This window comes from Zootoca vivipara, chromosome 1, assembly GCF_963506605.1.
Source record: "Zootoca vivipara chromosome 1, rZooViv1.1, whole genome shotgun sequence".
Classification (NCBI taxonomy): domain Eukaryota; kingdom Metazoa; phylum Chordata; class Lepidosauria; order Squamata; family Lacertidae; genus Zootoca; species Zootoca vivipara.
This window is the reverse complement of record NC_083276.1, coordinates 70,429,914-70,454,590: the sequence shown is the minus strand read 5'-3', so window position 1 is coordinate 70,454,590 and position 24,677 is coordinate 70,429,914. Positions and strand designations below refer to the sequence as shown.

At 41.5% G+C, this 24,677-nt stretch overlaps 1 protein-coding gene across 22 annotated transcripts in view; it reads left to right on the top strand.

Annotated features, from left to right (window-relative positions):
• SOX6 (SRY-box transcription factor 6) overlaps positions 1-24,677 on the top strand; it is a 420,354-nt gene that overhangs the window by 327,289 nt on the left and 68,388 nt on the right. For all 22 annotated transcript variants that reach the window (XM_060275933.1, XM_035120001.2, XM_035119983.2 and 19 more), the window contains one exon: positions 6,807-6,886. In XM_060275933.1, coding sequence (XP_060131916.1) covers positions 6,807-6,886 — 80 coding nt within the window. The remainder of the gene's footprint in view (positions 1-6,806; positions 6,887-24,677) is intronic.

Genomic DNA, 24,677 nt, shown 5'->3' with positions numbered 1-24,677 from the left:
AAACTCTTTGCAAACTCCTTGCCCAAAAGAAAGCTGTCCTGCAGAGTGCCGGATCGAGGAGCCGGTCTGCAGAGTCAGCGCCCAGCAGCGCGGCGCTGGATTGAGGAGGCGGTGCTTCGTGCGGAGCTGCTGGGCGCCGACCCGGCAGGCCGCTTCCTCGATCTGGCGGCCTCCCGGGTTGGCGCCCAGCAGCGCCGCGCGGAGCACCGCCGGTCTGTAGAGTCAGCGCCCAGCAGCGCGGCGCTGGATTGAGGAGGCGGTGCTTCGTGCGGAGCTGCTGGGCGCCGACCCGGCAGGCCGCTTCCTCGATCCGGTGCTCCGCGCGGCGCTGCTGGGCGCCCACCCGGGAGGCCGCCGGATCGAGGAAGCGGCCTGCCGGGTCGGCGCCCAGCAGCTCCGCACGAAGCACCGCCTCCTCAATCCAGCGCCGCGCTGCTGGGCGCTGACTCTGCAGACCGGCTCCTCGATCCGGCACTCTGCAGGACAGCTTTCTTTTGGGCAAGGAGTTTGCAAAGAGTTTAACAGCGCAGTCCTGTCCCTGCGCATTCGGAAGCAAGCCCTGGACCGCTCGGGGGGCCTTACTCCACTTCGGGCGAGGAGTGGGGGGCCCTAAGCATTGCCGTTTTCGGCGGCACGTGGGATCCGCGGGCGGGGGGCGCCTCAGCTCTGGCGTCTCTCCCCCGGGCTGTTTCCTTGGCAATGGGGAATAGAAGCCACGTCTCCCCCGGGAGCAGGAGAAAGGGCGGCAAGGCGAGAGCCGCCTGCAAGCCCCGGCGCCGCAAGCTCCTCAGTGGCTGCGAGTCTCTGGCAGCGCAATGCCACAGTGGCTGCTCAGTCTCCTCTCTCCCATGCCCAGCGCTGCTGGGAGCCGACCCTGCAGGCATGGCTTATTTTCGGGGTATGTCTTATATTTTACAAAGGCTTTAAAATCCTGCCATGGCTTATATTATGACTCCGTCTTAAAAAGGGGGAAACACGGTAATTGAGAAATCTGGGCTGCATAGATCACCTAATTAATTTTTATAGGTACTCCTTTTGGTATATATAGCATATACCAGATTAATTAAAACTTTAAGATGCTGTGTAACTCAAATTACTGTTGTCTGCTGACCCACATACACTTGACAATTCTCTTAGGAGACCCTACTATAGAAGTTGGGCCATATTTAAATTAGATACATAAAGTAGAGCTATTACAAAGCAAACAATTATTTGCATGGATTGAGCAATTACTCTTGATTACTTTGACTCCTTCATAGCATGAAAAAGCAGTACTGTGAATGGTTTGAGATCTTTGGCAACTATGAAGACATGCTAGTTGACTCTTAATTTAGTCAAGCATGGGGGAAATGTTACTGGGTAGGAAATATGAAAGCTGGTCTAAGTGTTATGGCTAAGAAAGTGAGCAGTGAGCCAGCAAGTCCCTGATTCAAATCTCATCTAATTTATGAGCTCACTAGTTTCCTTAGGCAAACCACTATTTCTCACTGTGAGCTGTTTTCTCTGCAATATGCAGATTATAACATTGATCTACTTTACATCTGGTGGTAGTTGTGAGGAATTCTTAGGTAATGCAGGTGATGTCCTATAGCTATGTTGCTGTTGTGAATTAATGTTCAAGATCCAGAAGTGGCTAATTTCATGATTTAGGGTCGTCCCCACTCCTGTAGCCTCTTTCTTCTGTGCCATGCTGTGACTAAGGGAAAGCAGCAGGAGAATGTTATTGTGCTCATATTCTGCTTATGGGCTCCCCATTTGCATCTGGCTAGCTGCTGTAGAAACAGGATACAGGACCAGACAGAACTTTGATACGATCCTGCAGGGTTCTTGACATATGAAGTCTTAACATTCTTATTAGCTTCAGTTGTTCAGATTATATGTCAAAAGCAAAACAAAAACCAAGGTGTTTTGTGTTGCCATACTTTTTATTTTGAGGCCCTGTTTTGCTTAGTTTAGATAACGTGTCCTTCACTTCCTGATTAAAGGATGTGCTTAAGAATTAACTACAAAAATGGTTAAATCAGAACATCTGCATAACTCAGATTTGCCATCTTGGATGTTCTTTTTGCAAAACTAGATCTGAGCTAGCAACTCTAATATGCTGTTATTTTTATTATGTCACATAATAAAGCAAGCTATAAAGCACTGAGAGCTATAGATCAAGTCCTTTGCTTTTTATTCTAGGAAAGGTTGTGCAATTCTTTAGCAATTTACATTAATTAGCATTAACATTGTTTTGTAAAATACACTGGAAGGGAAACTGATCAGTTTTCAAAGTGGTTGAGCATATAGCGAACAGCTGTGGTCAATTGGACTTCTTGACCTGTGCCACAAAGCAACAAACATTTGTGTAGAATCATCGAAAGTCATGGTCTATACATTAATTTCCAACTGTTTCAGAGAATGATAGGTGCCTTCCATGTAGGAAAATGAAAATGTACGTAGCAGCCCTTAATGTTCAAAACCAGGAAACATTGCTTTGCTCTGGATTTAGAACAATGTGTTTCTAGTATGTGCTGCGGCTGCCCACAATTGTTTAAAGAGTACTGGCCAGTTTGAAATCTGAAACAGAAGTTGGTAAATCATTCTGGGACTTAATAAGCACCTATGTATATATAAACAATAGAAGCACCGATATAAATAGACAATCAGCAAAGCCGGGGAGCTGAGAATGGTAGTTTTCAAAACAAGGATGACTGGGGATTTGTTCCCCCCCACCCCGTTCCTTGAGCCATTCTCCCAGTAATCAAGACTAGTACACACCTATGCCTTCAAAGGACCTGTTCTGACTTGTTTTGTCTACCTTCATAAAATTAAAGAAGAATAGGTCCTCACGCAAGCATTCCAAATCCAGAAACAAATTTGAAAAAAATTGCTACAACATGTTGAGTGATAGATTGCCAAGATAGCTACCAATAAGATCCTTGATCTATTTTGCGTGTGTGTGTCTGTCTGCATGGTGTGCGTGCTTGGAAAATTAAAAGTGGAAATATGCATCTTCTGCAATTAAAAATGTAAAACTTCCACCATCTCTCTCCTTTGTCCCCGGCTCTCTGGCCCCTGCCCCTCCCCACAAGGAACCTGTCCCTGCTTTAGTTCTACTCCTGTCAGCAAAACATTCCATTCGTATGAAGTGTCATGCTTTGTTCTCTGGATAATGCTATTATATAATGCAGTAGGATTACGTTAACCATATACAGTTCACTTTAAAATGCTCCCATTTAATCCTAGAAGGGACACTTCATGATTTGGGGGGTTGGGGAGAGAGAAACATAGGAATGGGGGGGGGGATGTCATAAGTAAAAGGGAAAGCCATAGCCGGCAGGTGATCCAGACAACACTATAGGGTGTGGTATAGCCACTAATAAATTAACTTTAAGGTGTGTGTGTGTATCCATGGAAGCATGACAGCTGTGAAAAAGGAGTGCTACAGGGAATTCTTTTAGGGTTTGATTTTTTTTCAAATAAAATGTTTGACATGGAAAATGTTTTAGTACAAATAAAGCAACTACTCTTGAATTTACAAAAGGGGGAAATAGTGACAGGGTTGCTGCATGGAACGGGGATAAATAATTCATAATATTTAAAGAAAGAATGCCTTGGAAATGTTCAGCAATGCAGTCCATGCTTGTACTTGAATGCTTATTTCTCTCCTATTTAAAGCATCATTTATTCAATATCTTTGTAATGACTTCTTTTTTTTAAAGTCTGTTTACCAAAGAAACATTATTTAACTTTTTGATGAGGATACTCTGTATTCAGATAATTTTGTTTAGCCTTCAAAGCAGATAAGCAGAATTATCTAACCATAGAGAGACAAGAGTTTTATACTTTAAGAAAGCAATTTAGTTATTTAAAAAACAACATCAGCCCTCTGCAAACTAAAATCAACCTCATAGAAAGGGGGAAAATAAGATCAGATTTTATGAATGTTACTCCATAGGACACCAGCACAATGTAGGTTAGCAAAGGCATTGTAGCAGTGCTCCATATGCAATCAGAAGCCAATTGTTAGTGGACTGTGTACAAGCACATACTGTGCTCAATGGTCTGATGAGGTATTATGGATATGATGCAGAGAGACATTGTGGATTAGAACTTCACAATTTGTTTAAAAAGTGAAAGCAACTTAACATTTACACTGAGCTTATCTGAGTCCTGTGGTGCTTTGGGTGGTAAGCAGAGGGAGGGTGCTTTATGAGGATTTTGGAGGCTTGGGAATTGAGGTGTTATGTGTGCAGGGGAAAACTTGCCATTCTCTGACGGGCATTGTTTTGTATCCCTTCTGCACCGCACCTACCTTATTACATTCTAAATGTAATATAGAGTTGATGCAAAGCAGCTTGGTTATTATAAATGTAAAAAATGTACAGAGGAGCAGCTTATTAAAACATAGCCTAGAGATAGTACATAACACTGAGTTTAAATAAGAAGCTGAAGTGATACTCAATTAAAGCATGGTTATTGTGTAATTTATCAATCACTGTCTTTTTAAAAAAATTGCAAGTTCATTTTTTAACCTCCCCTCCTCCCCCTCTCCCATTCTGCTTTCTACTTTGCAAAAGCATGCTAAAGTGGCATGAGGTGGGGTGGGGAGGTGGCTACAGACACTGCCTAGTTGTGGTGATAATCTGAAAAGATACCATATATAGGTAACCATATTCACATAGGCAGCAAGCAGCCTCTGTTTTTTCTGGGCTTCTTATTTTAGCAGTAATTTTATACAGTAAATACCCCGGAATTGCAGTAGTACCTATGATTGTATTCTTATAAACATTAGAGATTCTGTAGGTTCGTGTCTAGTGCTTACTGTTTATATAAGCTGTAAAATGCTGAGAGATGTATTCCAACCCATATTCCATCTTCAATATGCATGATACTTTACAGAGTCTTGTAACAAAAATGACAGTTTCCTGGCCCAATGACCTCATAATCTAAATTTCAACAGTGGAGGTGAAAACAAAGGGAGTGCAGAGGATAGGGAGCGATGCTGGAAATGCTTGTTGACAAATATTAAAGTGAACTAACCCATCTATACAATTAAAGTGGGATTATCCAAACAGCTTATTTTCAATGCTCACTAGTGACTTGTGAATGTATTCTGTTGCCGATATGTGGAGTAGATATGGGAGATGACTTTGGGGCAAATTCAGTGTTTGATCAGAGCACTGACCCATCCTAGAGGTGAAGTAGGGAACCCAGGCTGAGATGAAATTTCTCAGAAACATTTTTTTCTTGAATGTTCGGCACCTTCTTTTCGTGTCAACCACCATGTCTTCCCCACTGTGCCCTGGAATGATACTAGGTCCATAGAATTGTGCAAAATGATTGCCAGGCTGCCCATGAAGTTGCTGTTGCATTTACATTAGCATAAACAAAGGGAAAGGGCTGTGCTACCACCACTACTTATTGTGAGCAACTCCCCTAAAACACGGTTGGAGAATTTCTCCCTGACCCTGGGAGAAATTCAGTGAACCAGTCCTCTCAATCCCCTGCCTACAAATAGAATGGCAAATTTTGAGAAGCCATTTATGCACAGCTCTTAAAAACAAACAAAGCCCAACCTTTACCTAGGAGAAGATGGAGGCAGCTGAATCAACACGTGTTCCAACCGATATGTAGAGCATTTTTGTCCACTGGGGACCCTGGGATTTGAAGTTGAATCCCAGGTCGCTGGAGGGAAAAGACACTTTTGTATAGTGAGAGCGTGCTCTTCCTCTACCTTCCCTTCCTGCTGTTGTCTTACTTGTGGAGCAGGAGAGGAGACAGAGAACTAGGGGTAGGGGGCTTGCTGAGGGAATACTGTGCTCTTAGTCATTTGAGCCCTCTGCTTCAAAAATTCATTCCCTCCATAATGCAGGAGTAGTCACAAAATTTATTCACAATGTTCTGCATGTTCCTTGATTTCATGGGAGATGGTTACCGATACTTTAAGAACAGTAAGCTGATAATTAGGTCTTGCTTTCATTTTGTTGAGAAATTATCTAGGGTTCTTCTGCACATTGCTGGGCATATCTTTTCCCTTTTGCCCTGAAGGATACACGAAGATCACAAATTAATGATAAAGGAAGACTGGTAACAGGGGTGCTCTTGAAATAGTCCTACCTGAGTGTGAGACACCAGGAATGGGATTGCAGTGGCCTTGGGAGAGAGGATCCTGAAGGAGATTGTGCTTTCTTTGCTGTGAGCTGAGTTCTGGGTCAAATTCAGTGCTACCTTGCAGAGTCCAATCCATAATCCACACTGAATGTGTGTGTCTGACCACATGCTCACTGCCCCAATGATATGGGAGGAAAAGAGCTCAGGATCTGCTGCTGTTTTGTTCTTGTTTCTCTGTGCATGGGATGTCCATCAAGGTTTCTTCAGAGCAATTTATTGAAATTTGACCATGTCCATTAATTTACCTGTTACCCCAAAGAAGTGCAGCAATTATTTATTTCAAATCTAGAGAAATAGATGCCCAGCATCTGACAAGACTGGGCACATAGCACTTTGTGTCGCTTATCACTTGAAACCTATCTTAAATGAACAATTATTTTTCAAGGCAGCTATGCTTTGTGATCCGTAATAAGAGCCGGCATGCTTGGGTCTAAGCATTGCATTTTATGTTTTGCCAGTTTGCCTACTAGCAATCTGCTGAGCAGAAGTTCCAAGTTAGAGTTGCAAGTCTGTGCCCAGCAACCCCCTTTTGTTTTTGCAGATGTTTAGGCTTAGAGCAGTGTTGTGGAGCACAGGCCCTGTTCATACTTGTCTGCTGCTATTCTCTGCTCATTGTCTAAACCTGTATGCATTGTTCTTCTCGACAGGTGATAACTATCCTGTGCAGTTCATTCCATCAACAATGGCAGCTGCTGCCGCTTCTGGACTCAGCCCTTTACAGCTCCAGGTATGTGCCAGAACAAAAATATGTGGGCTTGAAGCCAATGCTTTAGTGGAAAACTGCTAACCAGCTGTATGCTAAGTAATGGCTTGAATGTTAAATAATTTTTTAAGCACAGCCCCAGAAGGATTAACACCTTATGTACTTAACATGCTGCAAACAGAACAGCATGCTGTCAGCCTTGATGCTGGGAAATACAGCCAACTTCGTATTTTATAACAATGAAGTTAATACATTTTGGGCAGGATCCTGCTTACATTAAGCACTTTTTAATTCAATTGATTTTGGTCAGATAAGTATTATTTGATTCTTCTATTAAAACCAAAGTGATTTTAAAAAGTGCTTAACTTGTGCTAAGCTCTGGTCTCTGCTTTGAGGTTGAAGAAAATGTATGTAACTATTTACTGGAAGATATATTAATAGCATTTATGTTTCTTAAGCTACTTCTAAGTGTGCCCTGTTTAGCTGTTTTTGGTCATAGTGGGTGTCTGAATAAATGCTTTATATTTTTTCTTTGGGGCTTGGTGATGACTGTTTCATAAACTGAACACTTGCAGCTTCTGTATTTATGGAATCTCAGCCTTTCCATGCGTTAAGTTGGTTGGATGCCAGCAGCCATCAGGAGTCTGAGTTTGGTCCCTTGCTAGGTCATTTATTTATTTTTGTCATAGGGGGAACTAAATGTTGTGTGAAAATGATTTACACTCCAATTTATTATATAGCTTTTTAATATTCCCCAAGAAAAGGCACAATAGTGTCAAATAATGAAGCAACAGTCAAAAGCTTACAAGGGGGTGTGTTTAGTCATCACGCTAGAGGTTTACCTCTTGGACATTTAAATGATGTGGCAAATATATATTATACCTATTACCAGCCAAAAGAGTAGTAGTGTTAAGTCTCTAGCAGCAAAAGATTGTTGTGGTACCTCCGAGGCAAATAGGCTTATTCAGATATTAGTTTTTGCAGGCAACAGGGTAGTTTATGCCACAACGAAATAGTTATTCTGTGGGGTGCAAGGGGATTTTAAAATCCTGTTAATAGTCAGCTGTTCTTCTTCAGGTGATGTCACATAAGGCTACCTATGTGAATGGCCCCAGCCAAATAGGCCACTTAGCAGGAAATTCTTCAACAACAGTGCCTAGAACTTGGGCCCCTCACCCCACTTGGCCACAGTATATGGTAACTGAAAAAGAGAAGCAGGCTGACAATGTCAGGGATAACTATGTGCTGCCCTTCAGCTGTTGGTCTACAACTGCCATCAGCTTCAATCCACATGGACAGTTGTCAGTGATGATGGGAACTGTGGCTCTCCCAATAGAGATTGCACACCTATGTTGAGGAGATGCCACTGGAGAAATTGGATAACTTGTTAACTTAAATTGAGATAGTGGTGTTTGAGATAGGGGAGCATGTTGCAGCTAGAGGAAGTGACACCTGTGCCTCTTTACCAGCCTGACTCATCTCTGCCTCTTGGCCTCCTCCATCCTACTCTCCTGATGCAGCTTCAACCTCTGCTCTCTGCCACAGGCTCCTCATGCTCACTGAGCCCTGTTTCCTCTTCAGCTGCCAACACCTTCTCCCAGTCTTCTCCCTCTAACCACTCATCATCGTCCCACCACCAATCCCCTGGCTCTGAGCCTTCTGCTTGGGGTTCTCCAGCTGGTTTCTCCCACCATTTCTCTGTGTCCAACCAATCCATGATACACAATTACTTTCATGTTCTCATAGTAGTAAAGTGGATGAGCGTATATATATTAAGATTTGCCCCCACATTTCAATTTTTTTGTTGAAAGGGTTTTTTTTATCACAGTGCTTGCGAAGGTTCCGGAAATTTTACATTTCTATTGACAGACAGATGACACTACCAATAAACAAATCACTTAATTACATGATGTGTTGGGTTGCTCATGAGGCTGTGTCCTACATATTTCAGAGACAATTGCTTTTTTAGAAGCTAAAGAGATCAGATAATAACTAAAGGCTTGCGCTTCAACAAGTACTACAGAACACTATTATCTGGATTATTTTCTAGAAGTTCTACCAAACCCGATAGTGAAATTCCTGATTGAGACTCTTATGTAATCTGTCTCTCAAACCTTAGGACCTTTAGAGGTGGCAAAATATAAGCTTTTAAAAAACACCATTTTATAAGTGTTCCTGAACCATTGATAGTTGTTTTCACATTTACTCTCCAAATCAAAAAGCTTAAGAACATAAGAGGTAAAGGTAAAGGGACCCCTGACCATTAGGTCCAGTCGCGGACAACTCTGGGGTTGTGGTGCTCATCTTGCTTTATTGGCCGAGGGAGCCGGCGTACAGCTTCCGGGTCATGTGGCCAGCATGACTAAGCCGCTTCTGGCGAACCAGAGCAGCACACGGAAATGCCGTTTACCTTCCTGCCAGAGTGGTACCTATTTATCTACTTGCACTTTGATGTGCTTTCGAACTGCTAGGTTGGCAGGAGCAGGGACCAAGCAACGGGAGCCCACCCCTGTCGTGGGGATTCGAACCGCCGACCTTCTGATCAGCAAGCCCTAGGCTCTGTGGTTTAACCCACATAAGAAGAAGCTGATAAATCAGGCCAATAGCCATCTAGTCTAGTGTCCTGTTCTCACCGTGGCCAACCAGATGCTTGGTTGTGGGGAAACCTGCAAGCAGGGCATGACTACAAGAACAGTCTTCCCTTGTGCAGTATTCAAAACATACTGCCTCCAACTGTGGAGGCAGCACACAGGCATCATGGCTAGTAGCCATTGAGATCCTTGTCCTTCATGAATTTGTCCAGTCTTCTTTTAGCCCATCACTGGCTTTTGTGTGTGAGAGAGCCATACAAAAGGTACTTGTGTCTCCTGAATCTTCCAACATTCAGCTTCATTGGTTGCCCATGAGTTCTAATGTTATGGGTGAGGGAGAAAAACCTTTTCCATGTCTGGCATAATTTAAAAACTTCTATCATGTCACCTCATACTCTTCTTTCCCTAAACTAAGAGTTCCAAATGCTGCAACCTTTCATCCCAGGTGAGTTGTTCCATCCCCTTCATCAATTTGGTTGCCATTTTCTTAACCTTTTACACTCTACAATATTCATTTTGATGTGATGTGATCAGAACTGTACACAGTAGGTGGTCACCCCACAGATTTGTATAATGGCATTAAGATATTCCTTTACTAGTGATCCCTTTCATGGAGCTATTCACTATTCACTAGGAACCCAAAGTCTCTTTCCTGGTCATTCACTGACCCATGAGTGTATATATGAACATGCATCACTTTACACTTGTCTACATTGAATTGCCCTTGCCATTTTACTCAGTTTGGAGAGGTGCTTTTGGAGCTGTTTTCAATCTCTTTTTGTTTTAACAATGCTGAACAATTTAGCATAATCAGCAGACTTGGCTACCTCACTGTCCACCCCAACTTTAGATCATTTATGAACAAGTTTCAAAGCCCAGGTCCCAATACCAATCCTTGGGGAATTCTACTTTTCTACATCCCTCCATTTGGAGACCTCTGCATTTAGCCCTACTCTCTGCTTAACCAATTCCTGAGCCACTTCTCATATTCCATGACTGTTAAGCTTACTCAGGAGTCCTTGGTGAAATATTTTTGAAAATCCAAGTCCATTTGTAAGACATGGCTTGTCCTTGCAGAAGCCATGTTTATCTATATTAAATGTGTGGGGGAAATCGTGGTATGTGTACAACTTCACACAATTCCATTCTAGCTACCTTTCTGACATGAGATACTTTTCCAGATGCAGCGGTGCATTTATATAAGAAGTTATGAAAGGACCATACCATGCCGACAAATAATGGTTTAAATCAACCCTCCTTAATACATACTGGCAGTTTTTTATGAAGGTGATAGAGAAGGAGCAGTGATACAGCTTGTGCTATTATTCAGTGTTTCCTCTCCTCTTTTCGTCGTCCTCCTATACTAGTCCCTCTTCTTCTTTTTTACCACTCTGTATATATATATATATATATATATATATATATATATATATATATATACCAAACTTTTTAAATTTGTAGAATTTATTTTAGTTTTACTCTGGGTACATGTATGCAGCTGAGTGTAAGTCTTCAGGGATTGTTTCCCAGCCTTTCAGTGGACTCGTAGCAACCCTGTTCCTGGGAAATCCCATGGCAGCTCAGTAGACGCACATCTGTCTTAGAAGGCTTCACTATATGAAATCTTTTGTGAGGCCCTCCTATCATTTCTCCTTCCATTCCCCATAGCAAAACCAGTAAGGCAGCCCTGTACTGGGAAATTTTTTATGTCTGATGTTTTACCATTTTTAATATATGCTATAAGCTGCCCAGAGTAGCTGGGGAAGCCCAGCCAGATGGGCAGGGTATAAATGATAACATTATTATTAATAGTAGTAGTAGTAGTAATTTTCCAGAATCACACACACACACACACACACACACACACACACACACACACACACTAAAGAAATGGTACAGTTGTATGACAACTGCTGATAAATTATTGAAAGTGATAACGCATTGCAGTTATGTTAGCTGGAGTTATTCCTAGGCAATGTAATCTTCTGGAGAGAGAGAGAAAGTGTAACAGAAGTGAGAGCAAACAAGCAAACCTATGATTCCTACCTTTCCCCTGATGTTTCTTGTATAATTTGTCCTTCAAAGTTTATTGCGTATACCATTAATGAGGCTTGGCAAGTCTTAGCTATGGTTGCAGCTGTGTGCTGGAAGACTGAAGTTTTTATCATCAACTAAATTAAACAACAACAACAACAAAATACCCATGCAGTATGCTTCTTTAGTCTGTTGCTCTTCTCCCCCAGCCCCCCTTTTCTTACACAAAGTAATGACCTTTTGTTATACCACTGGGTGAAGATCCAAAGTACTGCTGAAGCATTGCAGAGCCTGCCTCAGGGGTGCAGTATTAGCAGAATGAAGGCCAAAGAATGCTATTTTTAGTTGAACAGTTTGGCAGATGGAGGCATGAATACTCATATATCTGAAGGTTGAGGGGGTTTGAACCATTAATTTTGATAATGTATTTAACCCTGGGAACAATCAGAAACTGTAACTCTAAGGTTACAATGCTTTTGACCTTTAGAGAACAGAGGGCACTCTGTACAGTAAACAATATATTACATTTCTACTTATTCTAATTCTCTCACACATATAAATTTCAGGACTGGGGTTGACATTTGCTTTCCTCAGCTATTTTTGTGCTGGCCCTTACAGTAAAGTCAAGAAGAATGTGTAGGAAAGAGGCTCTTGTGATGTGACAGTCATGTAAATATGTCCCTGAAATAGCTAATATGTGAAGTGTTGCCTTTTATGAAGAAATAATATTCTCAAGAACTGGCATGTCTGAGACATATTCCTTGCTTCCTTCCCTCCCATCCCCCATCCTGTCTCCAATGAAAAAGTTGGTTCCATGGCCTGCCTCAATTTATGGAGTTCTTTGTATTCTTCTGTGAGCTTAAAACAGTTTACGTTTGCGAGGATTCTGCGCAATGGGCTTACTTTCGAAAATGAGAGCTATTTGGTCCCGCTTCAGTCCCTCACCATGTAAAGTGCTCTGGCGGCTTCTTGCCTTATGAAATGATGCCTGCTCCTCTTCAGCAAATACAGCAGTTAAATATCACACAGCTTAAGTATTCCTAATTAAAATATCTCCATGTGTCAGCATATTGGTAATGTATTATTTTAATCCATTTATTTTGTTTATGAAACAGTGACATATGTTTAGATTGTGAAATATATGAGCCTTAAAAATCACTTTATTGAAGAAAATTAATTCCTACAATGCTGTCTGGGTAATGTGTTCACTCACCCAGTCAGTCACTGGCGGGCCTGCCACTCTTAATGTTGCTTAGACACACTTTAACAGTTTTATCTGACATAACATTTCTCTGATGCAGCCAGCAATAATAATTTCCCCCACAAATGCTAAACAGGAGTTTCCTTTATTTTCATTTTCAGCCTAGTAAAGAATGGGGATTTTGAGAGAGGGGAGAGGGTGGGTGGAGGAGGAAAAGGGAAGAATGCACAAGAGATTCAAGTAAGACCAATCAAAATTAAAACCAGCTAGTTACCTTTTCAAAGTTTGACACTGCAATTTGTTTGTCAGCAGGTAGATGTTTAGGTCAGCGCTGTGAGTGACTGACTGTCAGCAGGAATTCCAACAAGACAAGTAATTTAACTCAGTGTATTAGTGACAGATTGCTCACTTCTTCGAATCACTAGAGAAAATAAACTTAATATTGTTACAGGCCGAGATTCTGTCTTCATTAGCCTCATAGAATCTTTCCAGCTAGCACTCAAAAGACTACTAAGCTCTCAATGGCCTTATTTTTCTTGTAGTGTTGTTTTGTTATTTTAGCCAAATGCATTTGGTTATCATGGATCTGTTACAGTGAATTTTTTCATCAAAATTAACTCTCCAAAATGCAATCATGAATCAGTCTGCCCAATTCAATGAATATTACAGATAGATTTGGGGTGCAATTTACATACTTTTGGGCATTTTGGACAGATAGTATGCCACTATAGAGTCCTTAGCCTCAATCCAAAGCAAATGAGTTGTGTTTAAATCCCAGAGAAACCCATGGGATTGTGTAACTGTGAGTAGTTTAGGTCTCATTAGTGGGAATTTGGTGAGACTAACTTTGGGTCAGAACACTGGTTTCAGCTTCCTGGAAGAGTGGGAGGAGAAAGTACATCAGTACAATGTACATCAGGCATCCCCAAATTCGGCCCTCCAGCTGTTTTGGGACTACAATTCCCATCATCCCTGACCACTGGTCCTGTTAGCTAGAGATGATGGGAGCTGTAGTCCCGAAACAGCTGGAGGCCTGAGTTTGGGGATGCCTGATGTGCATGATATGCAAGCTTCCACAAAGCTTACACCTAAAGCTTCCACCTAAAGACAACCTGTGTTTTGCCCAGCACCATTCTCTGCCTACAAAGCAGATTTTGCCACTAGAAGCAGATTTCGCCACTTGCATCTATACTCCGTCATTGATAGTTGACATTCATTTAGGTTTCTAATAAGCAGAAGTGAAATTTTTAACCTAAAAAGCTTATGCAATGTTTAGGTGTGACTTTTACTGTTTTTGAAAATATCTAACAGTCCTGTTGCTGCAATCCTATGTAAACCTATCTAGGAGTAAGCCCCATTGAACTTTGTGGGGTTTACTTCTGACTAGACAAGCATATACTGTGTATGTTCTATAGGCAAATTCTGTTAAATAACTTGCACGTTGGAATTATTTGAAAGCTTTGATGCAGCTGAAGACTGTAGCTATAATATTCAGTTTTCTAGTTTCCAACCAAAGTGTTTCAGGGTTTTTCTTCTTGTTTTATACACAGACTCTTTTACACTTACAATCTATACATACATAGTATACACTTTACATATAATATGTTTACTTATCAGGTAGCACAGCAACCTCAGTGGGGAAAAGCTATTTTTAATGATATGTTAATTGAATGGGATGCTAGAATGGCTCTTTTCCCCAGAAGTGCCCCAGCTGAGTGATAAAGCTTCTCCTGATCAGTAGAGCCAGGATATATTTATAATATCCCTATCTGTCCTTCAGTTCCTGCAAATGGAAAATAACCCAATAATTTCAAACTATATTATGAACTAGGATTGGACACTGGCACACACACGGGCAGATTTCTCGTGCTTTTGGATTTTGTATGCATTATAATTTTAAAAGCCTTAATCGCTCTCCCCCTGCCCCTTTTCTTTGTTCCTTTCTGCTTTGAAATTTCCCCTCTTTCATTCTACTTTGAAACTAAAAAAAATCAAGGCTGGGTTAGGATCATGTGTTATGATCTGAGATCTGAGCTCATAACTGGTGAGTGGATTGGGGCCTCAGCAGCATGGCTGGAAAAGCAACACCAGACAGAGAAGCAGTCAAGTACTGCTAAGGGTGAATCCATCCAAGAACATGCAAAGTCTGCAGGGTTATAATGAGGATGGGGATATACAAGAGGTTTACCCCCCCCCTCTCCCAAGTACTTCCCCTACATGCACCTTCTCTTTTTTAAAGTTTATAGAAAATAAAGTTGGTGTCTGCTTTTTACAGAGTTGCCTAAGTATAAAAGGCATTTATGCCCTACGGAACTTAATGACTGGAATGATCTCAGCTCAGTAGGAGGGGGAAAATACAGGGAGGAGAAAGATGGCAGAGGCAACAATAACAAGGTGTGAATATAAGCAAGCACTTGGTATGAGGCTGTGTTTATTTTAACCTTCAAGAAGAATTTTGTTAAAATGTCAAGGCTCATGTGAAAGAGCAAAGGACAAGATTACAAACTTTAACGGGATTTATGATACAAATACAAATAATGATACTTCCTACTCATTTATGGTAGCAACTCTCATCCAGCACTTTTCGAGCGCGGTATTAGGCCTCGTTGCAACTCTTATGCAAGGTGCATAAGTATTGTTATTACTGTGCCCATTTTATAAAAGATTTGTGGAAATTGGTGGCTTGTCTAAGGTCACTAACTGAGCCAGTGTAAAGAATGGTTGACTTCCTACCCAGATATATTTTAGACCCCTCCTTTTCTCATGCCATTACAGACTTTTCTTTCTTTGTTTGTTCCTTTAGGGGACAAAAAGGTGCTTAGCAATTTTAAAGCTCTTAAGATAGCTTACAAACTAAGACAGACATATGTTCAGCATAGTTTTAATGTTTATCGTCTACAGAACACCATCTTCTTATGAGCTCTGCAAACTCTATGTGCTGTGTATTCTTTCCTTTTCCTTTTTTTTGCAGTCCTCCATGTCTTTGTGTAACTCAAGCAAAGGAAGTTTGCCATGCTTGGTTAACAAGATAACATGCTGAGAGTTGGTGAAAATGGATTCCTTTTAATTAAAAGCAGTGGTGATGGGTAATATTGCTGGAGATTCTGCATGTTTGCTGGTCAGCCTATCGGACTCCACATCATATCCTTGCAACAGGATCGCTTCCCTAAGTAGGCAGGTCAAGCAATCAGACCTGAGGATTAAAAATACAGAATATATATGAAGGAATGGAAGTTAGTAAGCTTTTTGCGTAGAACTTTTTGGTGTTTTCTTGATACCCACATGAAATGGGGCAATTTCAGTATTTCAGTTCCACCCTATTTCTATTCCCTAGTCTGCCACGGTCTCAGTGTATTCAGCAGGTTGAATGCCAGCAGCTGAAACAGCTGTTAGGCCATACTGGAAAGGAGCGGCATGCTGCATCAAGACCTGGATATTTCTCCTGACATCTGGATGCTGCTGGGTTGTGAAGCCTGCCTTAGGCCAGGAGACTGTAGTAGCCTTGTGGCTGTGAGCAATAGGGTCTTTGCTGCTCTTTAAGCGATTAGGGCACTGAAGCAGCAATAATGCTGAATTATCGCTTGGTTGCTTTCTTCAAGGAAACTTGGGACAAAGGGATAGTCAAGGTGGAGTATTTACAGTAAAGTCATGTTCATGGAGACAAGGCTAATTGCTGTGCATTTAAAATAAAACCTTTCAGCTTACCTTAATCTTCAGATAGCTATGGACAATTATAAAAACAAACAAAACCCACCCCCATTTTATTTAATTTTCTTAACAGAGCACTAAACAAATATTCATTCTGAAAAGCCAACAATACTCATTTGAAATCATTAGGAAGAGAAAGGAAGACAATTTCAGTTAGTTTTCAGTCGTGCCGTTCGAGTCCAAGTGTATGGAACAGACAGTGAATTCTGACTATGTACAATTGAAGGTATATGAACATCTGTGCTGACTAGAGACCAAAACAAATGAAATATGTAAAATGTAAACTTCTAACAACTACAAGGAGGAATTTAAGAAAAGGAAAGTGTCTGTCTGGTGCATTGATTTTTATTTTTTTACAGTTTCACTTTATCAAATTGGAATAGTGCTGCTGTAGTTGCAAAACTATCTGCTGCAGCACTTTTCTTTTATGGTGTGTATTTTTTGAAAGACAAATAATATGCAAAGCAGGAAATATGTTTTAATGCTTTTACCATTTCAAACTGAAAAGAAATAATCCTTTGTTCTCCCCCTTATATATTTAATGCATTAAGGACAATATAAGCAAAGAAGGACTCTCACACAAATCTCTTTTGTTTGAATAGTGCTAGATTCTGTATTGAAGACCAATTTGTTGCTCTCGGTTAACCTCTAGTATTCTAAAGGGGTTATATTTAATTAACACTGGCTAAAGGCCTGACCTGAGAGGCAGCTGAAAGTGATTGAACTGCAGTTTTGAAGCCAGAATCTGGTCAGCTGGGAGAAGAGTTGGGGGGAGGGGAATTAGAAACCACCATTTACTGAAAAATTCCTTCAAGCTAAGCTGTATTTCAATGGGCCATTTAATGCTCAGATGGACAAAGGTATTACTTCAGTCATTGAGTTGTATCAAACCCTTTCTCAGAGGCCCTGTTTAAAAAACTCGACAGGAAAAGTGGTTTAGCATCATATTCTCAGCAGAGCAACACTCAGTCTGTTGAAAAAAAAAATGAGTGAAATGAGGTGAGGCGCAGCCACAGAGTCAGTGTGAGTCTTTGCCTTACCCTCAAGATGGTTTCATGAGGGAGCTGCACTGCTGAGTTTAGGAGCTCCATTTTCAATATAGCAAAATTGCCTCTCCTTTCTACTCCCAATTTACTGTTTTGAATCGGACACAGAAGAAATATTGCTTTCTGGACATCAGGAGTGATTGTTTTATATATATTTAGAGAGAAAGAGAGAGAGAGAGAGTAGAAAAGAAGAGGGAATGTTGCTATATATATTGTTCTGTATTAATATTACAGAAGAGGCCAGCCTCTTTCCATGTGTAACTGCATGCTGCTCAGACTTCAGAAACTTTGAGCTCTGTGTGAACTTTAAGTTCATCTCTTTTCTTTGAGTGGCTTCACACAATTTCTTCTGTTCCATGGAACCCTTGGCTATATATATATTACCACCAAATCATAATACTGCTGCACAGCATCCCAATCTCTGAGCGGTGGAAGATTCCAAGGGTTCCAGATGCTTACCCAGGGTTCCTTTTTCTTTTTGAAATGGGGCACAGTAGAGATTGTGTTGTCTTTAGGATATGAGATTTATTTACACATCTATAACAACCTGAGCCTACAATGGAGGGGTTCATAGCATTAACAGTTTCTTCCATAGCTGCAGCCTTGGATCAGGGGTGAAGGAAGGAGAACCAGCACCTGGTGTGGGGGGCGGGGCAAACCACCCGGCAGTGCATGCACGCGTGCCGTACGTATGATGCATGTGTGCACGCTGCTATGTACTGTGCATGCATGCACACCACTACGTATTGTGCATGCGCTGCACCGTATGTACGATGGGATACTCTGCTTGCGGCTGCAGTGGCGGTGCAGAGATCCTGACGCCATCCATATGGTGCTCAAGCAGCAGCGCGCATGCGTGTACGTACAGCACACGTGCATGTGCTGCCGGGCGGTTTGCCAACAGTGCCACTCAGGCGCTGTACGGATGGCGGCAGAGGGTGCAGTCATGAGCGGAGGATCCTCCACATGTGGCTGCGGCGGCATGATAGCAGCGGCTCGTGCCGCCGCGCCCAGGGCCGGCAAGGTGAGCCCCCCCGGGGTGCTTTCTTGTCACCCCCCTCAGAGATGGCGCCTGGAGTGGACCACCCCTCCACCCCCTTCTTCCGCCCCTGCCTTAGATTCAAATAGAAATCAAGCATTGCTCTCAAAGGTTGCTCTGACTATCTCTCAAGATCACTGCTTTACATCTGGGTCACAACACTGCCCCTTTGAACTCTAAACTCAGGGTTTGTCCTAACTATCTTTGGATTGAGGGAGGGGCTCCACCAATTTGCCAATTGCACAGAACCCCCTTTACTTCATTCTCTTAATTGCCCATCACCCAGGTGATCACCTCAACACAGGAAGCTAGTCTGGCTTATATTTTAACATTGCATCCAGGGATTAGAAGGATCATGCATATAGCCTACTACTTCACCCCCCTCTGCTCAATACTTCCCTGCTAGGAGGGTGTTCCACAGCATGGGATCGGCAACACTAAATGTCCAACTTATAGTTGAGATCAGTTGGGTGTCTGTAACATGGGGCACAACTAACAGCACTCCTCTGGATCCTCTCAGTAATTTAGATGGGATATAAGGGTGCAGTCATTCCTAAACCCAAGAACCCTGAAAATGACCTAGTAGCATATGCACAGCCAGTGCAGATGTTTTAGGAGAGGTGTCAAATGCTGTTTGCCATCAACTCCAATCAGCAATCTAACTGCTGCATTTCCAGCTGCTCTTCCCAGACTAGGCCCAAGGGAAACTCCTCATAGATCACATTGTGGTAATCTAGTACCAAGGTTACCAATGTTTGGGACCACATTGGCCAAGTGATCTCAATCCAAGTGTAGCCATAGCTGGTGTACCATTTGAAGCTTGTAAAAGGCACTCCTAGTCACAGAGATCACTTGGACCTTTAGTGACAAAGCTATGTACCTGCTCCTTTAGAGGGAGTGAAAACCTGTCCAGAACAGGAGATTCCTTTCTTCCAGACAGTGATCAACAAGGAAAGGCCCTCTTGATGTGCCTATCTTCTAGGTCAGCGTAGGTGACTATAAGGGAGAGAGCTTTCTCCTTGGTGACTCTGGAACTCCTTGCCCATTGATTTGTAGTAGAATACCATGCTTCTGGCATTTTGGAATTCCTTAAACACTTCTCTTCCAGCTGGCTTTTCATAATAATAATAATGGCTGAGTTTCTCCAGCCACTCTGGGCAGCTCCCAATCGAGTGTTAAAAACAATACAGCATTAAATATTTAAAAACTTCCCTAAACAGGGCTGTCTTGTATTTGCTCTGCTCGGAATGGGGGGTCCTTGCCTGACCCCCAATCTCTTGAGTGAGAAGCAGGTTGACCAGTTTCTCAATTGTGGCAAAAGCTGCAGCCATTTCCTATGTTCTGTAAAGCACAACGTGAGCCTAAGGAAGTGGAGCTAGCTCCAGGTTACATGTCTCTAACTGCTGTGCACGTAACCTTTTAAGGCTTCTGTTCTTTGGTTTCTTCAGAGTGCTGATAAAATTTTAGAAACTCTCTCTCTCTCTCTCTCTCTCTCTCTCTCTCTCTCTCACACACACACACACACACACACACACACACACACACACTTATGTAAATTCCCATTTTGTAAACTTTTTGTCAGTTCTGATGCTGTTACAGTAAATATATGCCAATATAGGGTGATGGGTTACATTATACTTACCGGTAGAAATTTGCTGAAATTTAATAACACTAATAAAACAATTGCTTTATTTCAGATGGGAAGCAAATGCTAGTATATAGAGGCAACGGCCAAGTGCCAAATTCTTTCAATTGCCGCAGCGGCTGGCAGCTATTTGTGGTTTATCCAAGTGTACTTTGTGGCTTTGCTTTCGATTTTATGGTAAACTGGTTGTGAACAGGTAATTCAAGGAAGTTATATTTAAACATCATAATTGAATCTGCCCTATGTAATTTGACTGTTCTCAGGGAGCACAATACCCCTCAATTTACTATGTCAAAGTTGCAGTTCAGAAAAAGAAGTGTCAAGCCCTCTGTTGAAGAGCACCCTATGTATGTAAACCACAAAGGGGATTTTCTTGTCAGTGTTACAGGGGCTGTGGGTGCAGAGGTCCTGATGCACACACATGCTCCTCCACCCACAAGCCCACTTCAGTTTCAACTGAGGGATCAGCTCCAGGCACACAAAACCCATTGTACAAGAACTGCCCTGCACTGAAAGGAATGAGGAAAACCAATTATGCAGGACTGCCTATGTAACCCTGTCAAGTGCTATCTGTTACGAAGGGTCCTATTAATAATAATCATTTCTTTTCTTTGCATCATACAATCTGCAGGGCTCTGTATCAAGGCAATTGTTTCTATATATTTTTCATGTCGTGAAGCTCATTTCAGTCACATTAAAACAAATTCTGTAATCGATAATCCTATACCAGCCCTTAAAAATAAAAATAAAATCCCTCTCTTGTCCTTTGCTTACTGGAATCTCACACTCTGGTCTCTGAACTAGACACTTCTTTAGCTATATACTCAGTACTCACCATCTTTATGTTGTTATTGCTTGTACCACTGTTGTGTTTTGAGGTGAAATATGCAGAAATGCATATTTTGAGAGAAAATCTATTATAAAAGACAGTTAAAATGCAATTTTTTTGTGTGGATTAAGAAAAATCACAGATTTATGTAGAAACAGAACAGAGTTATGAGTGAATCATAGAATCATAGAATCATAGAGTTGGAAGAGACCACAAGGGCCATCCAGTCCAACCCCCTGCCAAGCAGGAAACACCATCAAAGCATTCTTGACATATGCCCGTCAAGCCTCTGCTTAAAGACCTCCAAAGAAGGAGACTCCACCACACTCCTTGGCAGCAAATTCCACTGCCGAACAGCTCTTACTGTCAGGAGGTTCTTCCTAATGTTTAGGTGGAATCTTCTTTCTTTAAGTTTGAATCCATTGCTCCGTGTCCGCTTCTCCGTGTCCGCTCCACCTAATGCATGGGTGAACCCATGCATTAGGTGGCTTAGTCCTGATTCTCCTTCTCCAGCTTAGATAATGAAGTGGCTATGACTTGTATGAAGGGGCTCCATTGCAGACATCTGACTTGTCTGATTTTGCCAAAAGAGAATGAAAGAAAGAGATCATGCTAACCAGTCGTCTGCATGAATGGGTGCTCCCAGAAAATGCCAACTTCATTCCAGTCATTATTGACACAGTAGAAGGGAGGGGCCCTTACCCATATCTACACATTCTGAATGGACCACACATTACATGGGTAGAAGGATGAAAAAATGTGAATGGCAAAAGATAGTTCCAGGGGTGAAGTGGCTTACTTTTGCACACTTTTGCCTAATGTCCGGAGCAAAAGAATTTACATGTTTGCAAAAACTGCTTTTTCGTGTTTTTTTTTTTTAAGGACCAGAGAAATCATTATTTGTTTGTTTGTTGCAGTTTTCTTTTAAAGACAGCAACCCAAAAACAAAATTTTGAGACCTGGAGCAGCCAGAGATTGTTTGATGTTTAAATGCAAGAATGTTAAAAGAGCTGTTAGCAACATTTGAAGAAAATGTTACATTTACCACCATGCTATTTTTTTTAAAAAAAAAACGGAAACACTATGACTGGCATTGTAAATTAGCACTGCCTTTTCAATACCGCTAGCACATACTGCAACAATTAACACTGCATTGTTGATACTCCAGCATTCAAGAAGACAGCAAAGAGAAGCAGCACCATCTCTTTGGAGTCCATGACAAATTATCTGTGGCTAGTAATATTTGCACCAGAGTGCATTATCTGTTCCCTATAGCAACAACTGACCGTCTGTTTCTTTTGAAAGCTGAGGGAAGAAATCAGAATCCATAAAGAACTGATATGGTTCCTTTAATTGTTAATGCTTTTCTATGCAATTATGTCCTTTTCCGGAATAATAAAAAAATTTCCCCAGCAGAGGTCAGGATCTTTGTCACTGACTTATTTTACAGATCCTTTTAACATCTGTCCCGCAGACTGCCGACTTCATTAGCAGATAAGAGACCTTAGTGTGCTTGGAGCCTGCTAAGTTCTTGTTCATCTTTACAGCTGTGGATTAACTCAGGCTTTCCAGAAGAGGACAACCAGATGGGATAATAGATGTTATTGGGTTGTGACAACAAAAGAAGCCAGAAATGAAGAAATAAATGTCCAAGTTCCAAGACAATTCAGGAGAGTTGTTTGGAGCTTTTTTTTCTGAACAGTTACAATTGCCAGTCTGTTCTTAAGAAATAAGAAAAGCGGCATTACACTAAAAAAAGGAAAGTCTATTCATATCTGTGTGGGAACCTAATCAGGCTCTTGTTTCCAGTGACGATGGCTCCCCAGTTGCACCGGGTCTGCGACAAGAATACTCCTTTTGTGTGCCGATTAATGTGGAAGCGATAAAATTTCCTATAAGAGACATATGTGTTTACATCTTGAGATGTGTTGTTTGACAAAAAGCTTTGTTCTCTGCATATTTTCCTTGCAGAGTTTCATGCTGAGTTGTTTTGCTGGAAAGCTTTGATTAGCTAGAATTAGTTTGCCAAAGTAAAATAGGCACTTGTTTCATGAGTCTTCTTGCTGAGCTGTAAATTATAGTCAAATGCAGGAGTGATGGAAAGAAGCATTGATTTGTAGTGCTCTGACCAACTACAGTATAGACATTAAAATGTAAGGACATAACTCTTTAAAGAACTACAGTGAGATATAAATATTCCATGATCCAGTTCAGGTTCAGTTGTTTTAACAACTCTTATTTTTACATCAAGTGGCTGTAGATTAACATGTTAACAATGGAAGCAACAGCATTTAACATATTTAGTCATGCTTTCTTCCATTTAACTATTGGTTAATTATTCGTAAAATGAGAAATAACTGAGAGACCTACTGAATGTGCTTGTTCTAACTTGTCAGACAGCTAATGGTAGCAAAACTGTGTCAGACAAGTAATTACCCTTTGGTAATAAGGATTGTTACCATTAATAATTATTGTTACTATTAATATTATTTAATGTTAATAAGGATGATACACTATTTGCATTGAATAAAGGTAAAGGGACCCCTTACCATTAGGTCCAGTCGTGACCGACTCTGGGGTTGTGGCGCTCATCTCACGTTATTGGCCGAGGGAGCCAGCGTACAGCTTCCAGGTCATGTGGCCAGCATGACTAAGCTGCTTTTAGCGAACCAGAGCAGCACACAGAAATGCCGTTTACCTTCCCACCGGAGCGGTACCTATTTATCTACTTGCACTTTGACGTGCTTTTGAACTGCTAGGTTGGCAGGAGCTAGGAATGGGAGCTCACCCCGTTGCAGGGATTCGAACCTAGGCTCTGTAGTTTAACCCACAGCACCACCCACGTCCCTATTTGTATTGAATATTGAATAAGATACAGATTTAATAGTCCCCACTCTCTAAATGTGAGGGTCACCTCATTTCCTTTCTATATTACTGGCAAAAGAATAAGACTGCAATACAGTGCACACTTACTTGGCAGTAAAAGCCCCACTAACACTTACAGTAGTTTTCAAGTGGTTGGCATAGAATTGTGACATAAATCTACCTTCCATACAATATATATACTAGTTTAAAATGGGTTTTTAAAAATGCTATAATGGCAAAATGTTTATAGAGGGCAAAGTTGAGAGCAGGTAGATAGGGCTGTGAAACAAGGAAATCAACACTCTTGAGTGCAAGGGGTTTATGAAGTTTGCGGAGTGGGGGGGGGTCGAGTCTGGGGAAAACTCCACTGAGAATGTACAGGGGGAAGAAATCGATTTCAGTAGTGGGTGCCACCAGATAGGTTAGAGTGTGGTGCTGATAATGCCAAGGTTGTAGGTTTGATCCCTTTATGGGACAGCTGGGTATATGGGTTGGACTAGATTATGCTCAGGGTCCCTTCCAACTCTATGATTCTATGAACTCCTGAGAAGAAAAAACTGTATCTATTAGAACCTAGTGCAAACTCATCCTTGGATAACATTGTATGGAGAGAAAAAATTAACTGTGAAAACCTGTCCATTAAAATGTTAACATGTTTAGCAAATATTACTTGCTATAGTCTAGAAATATTTTAACTAATAGCCTCCCATCCACTCTGTATATAGGCTGCCTTATTCAGATTCAGTTTCGTTCCATGACACTCATTAATATTTGAGCTAAGTTAAAGTTGAATACTATAAATGATCAGGATATTAAGTCTTTTAGATTAATTGAGTAGGGCATGTGTTAATGAGCTG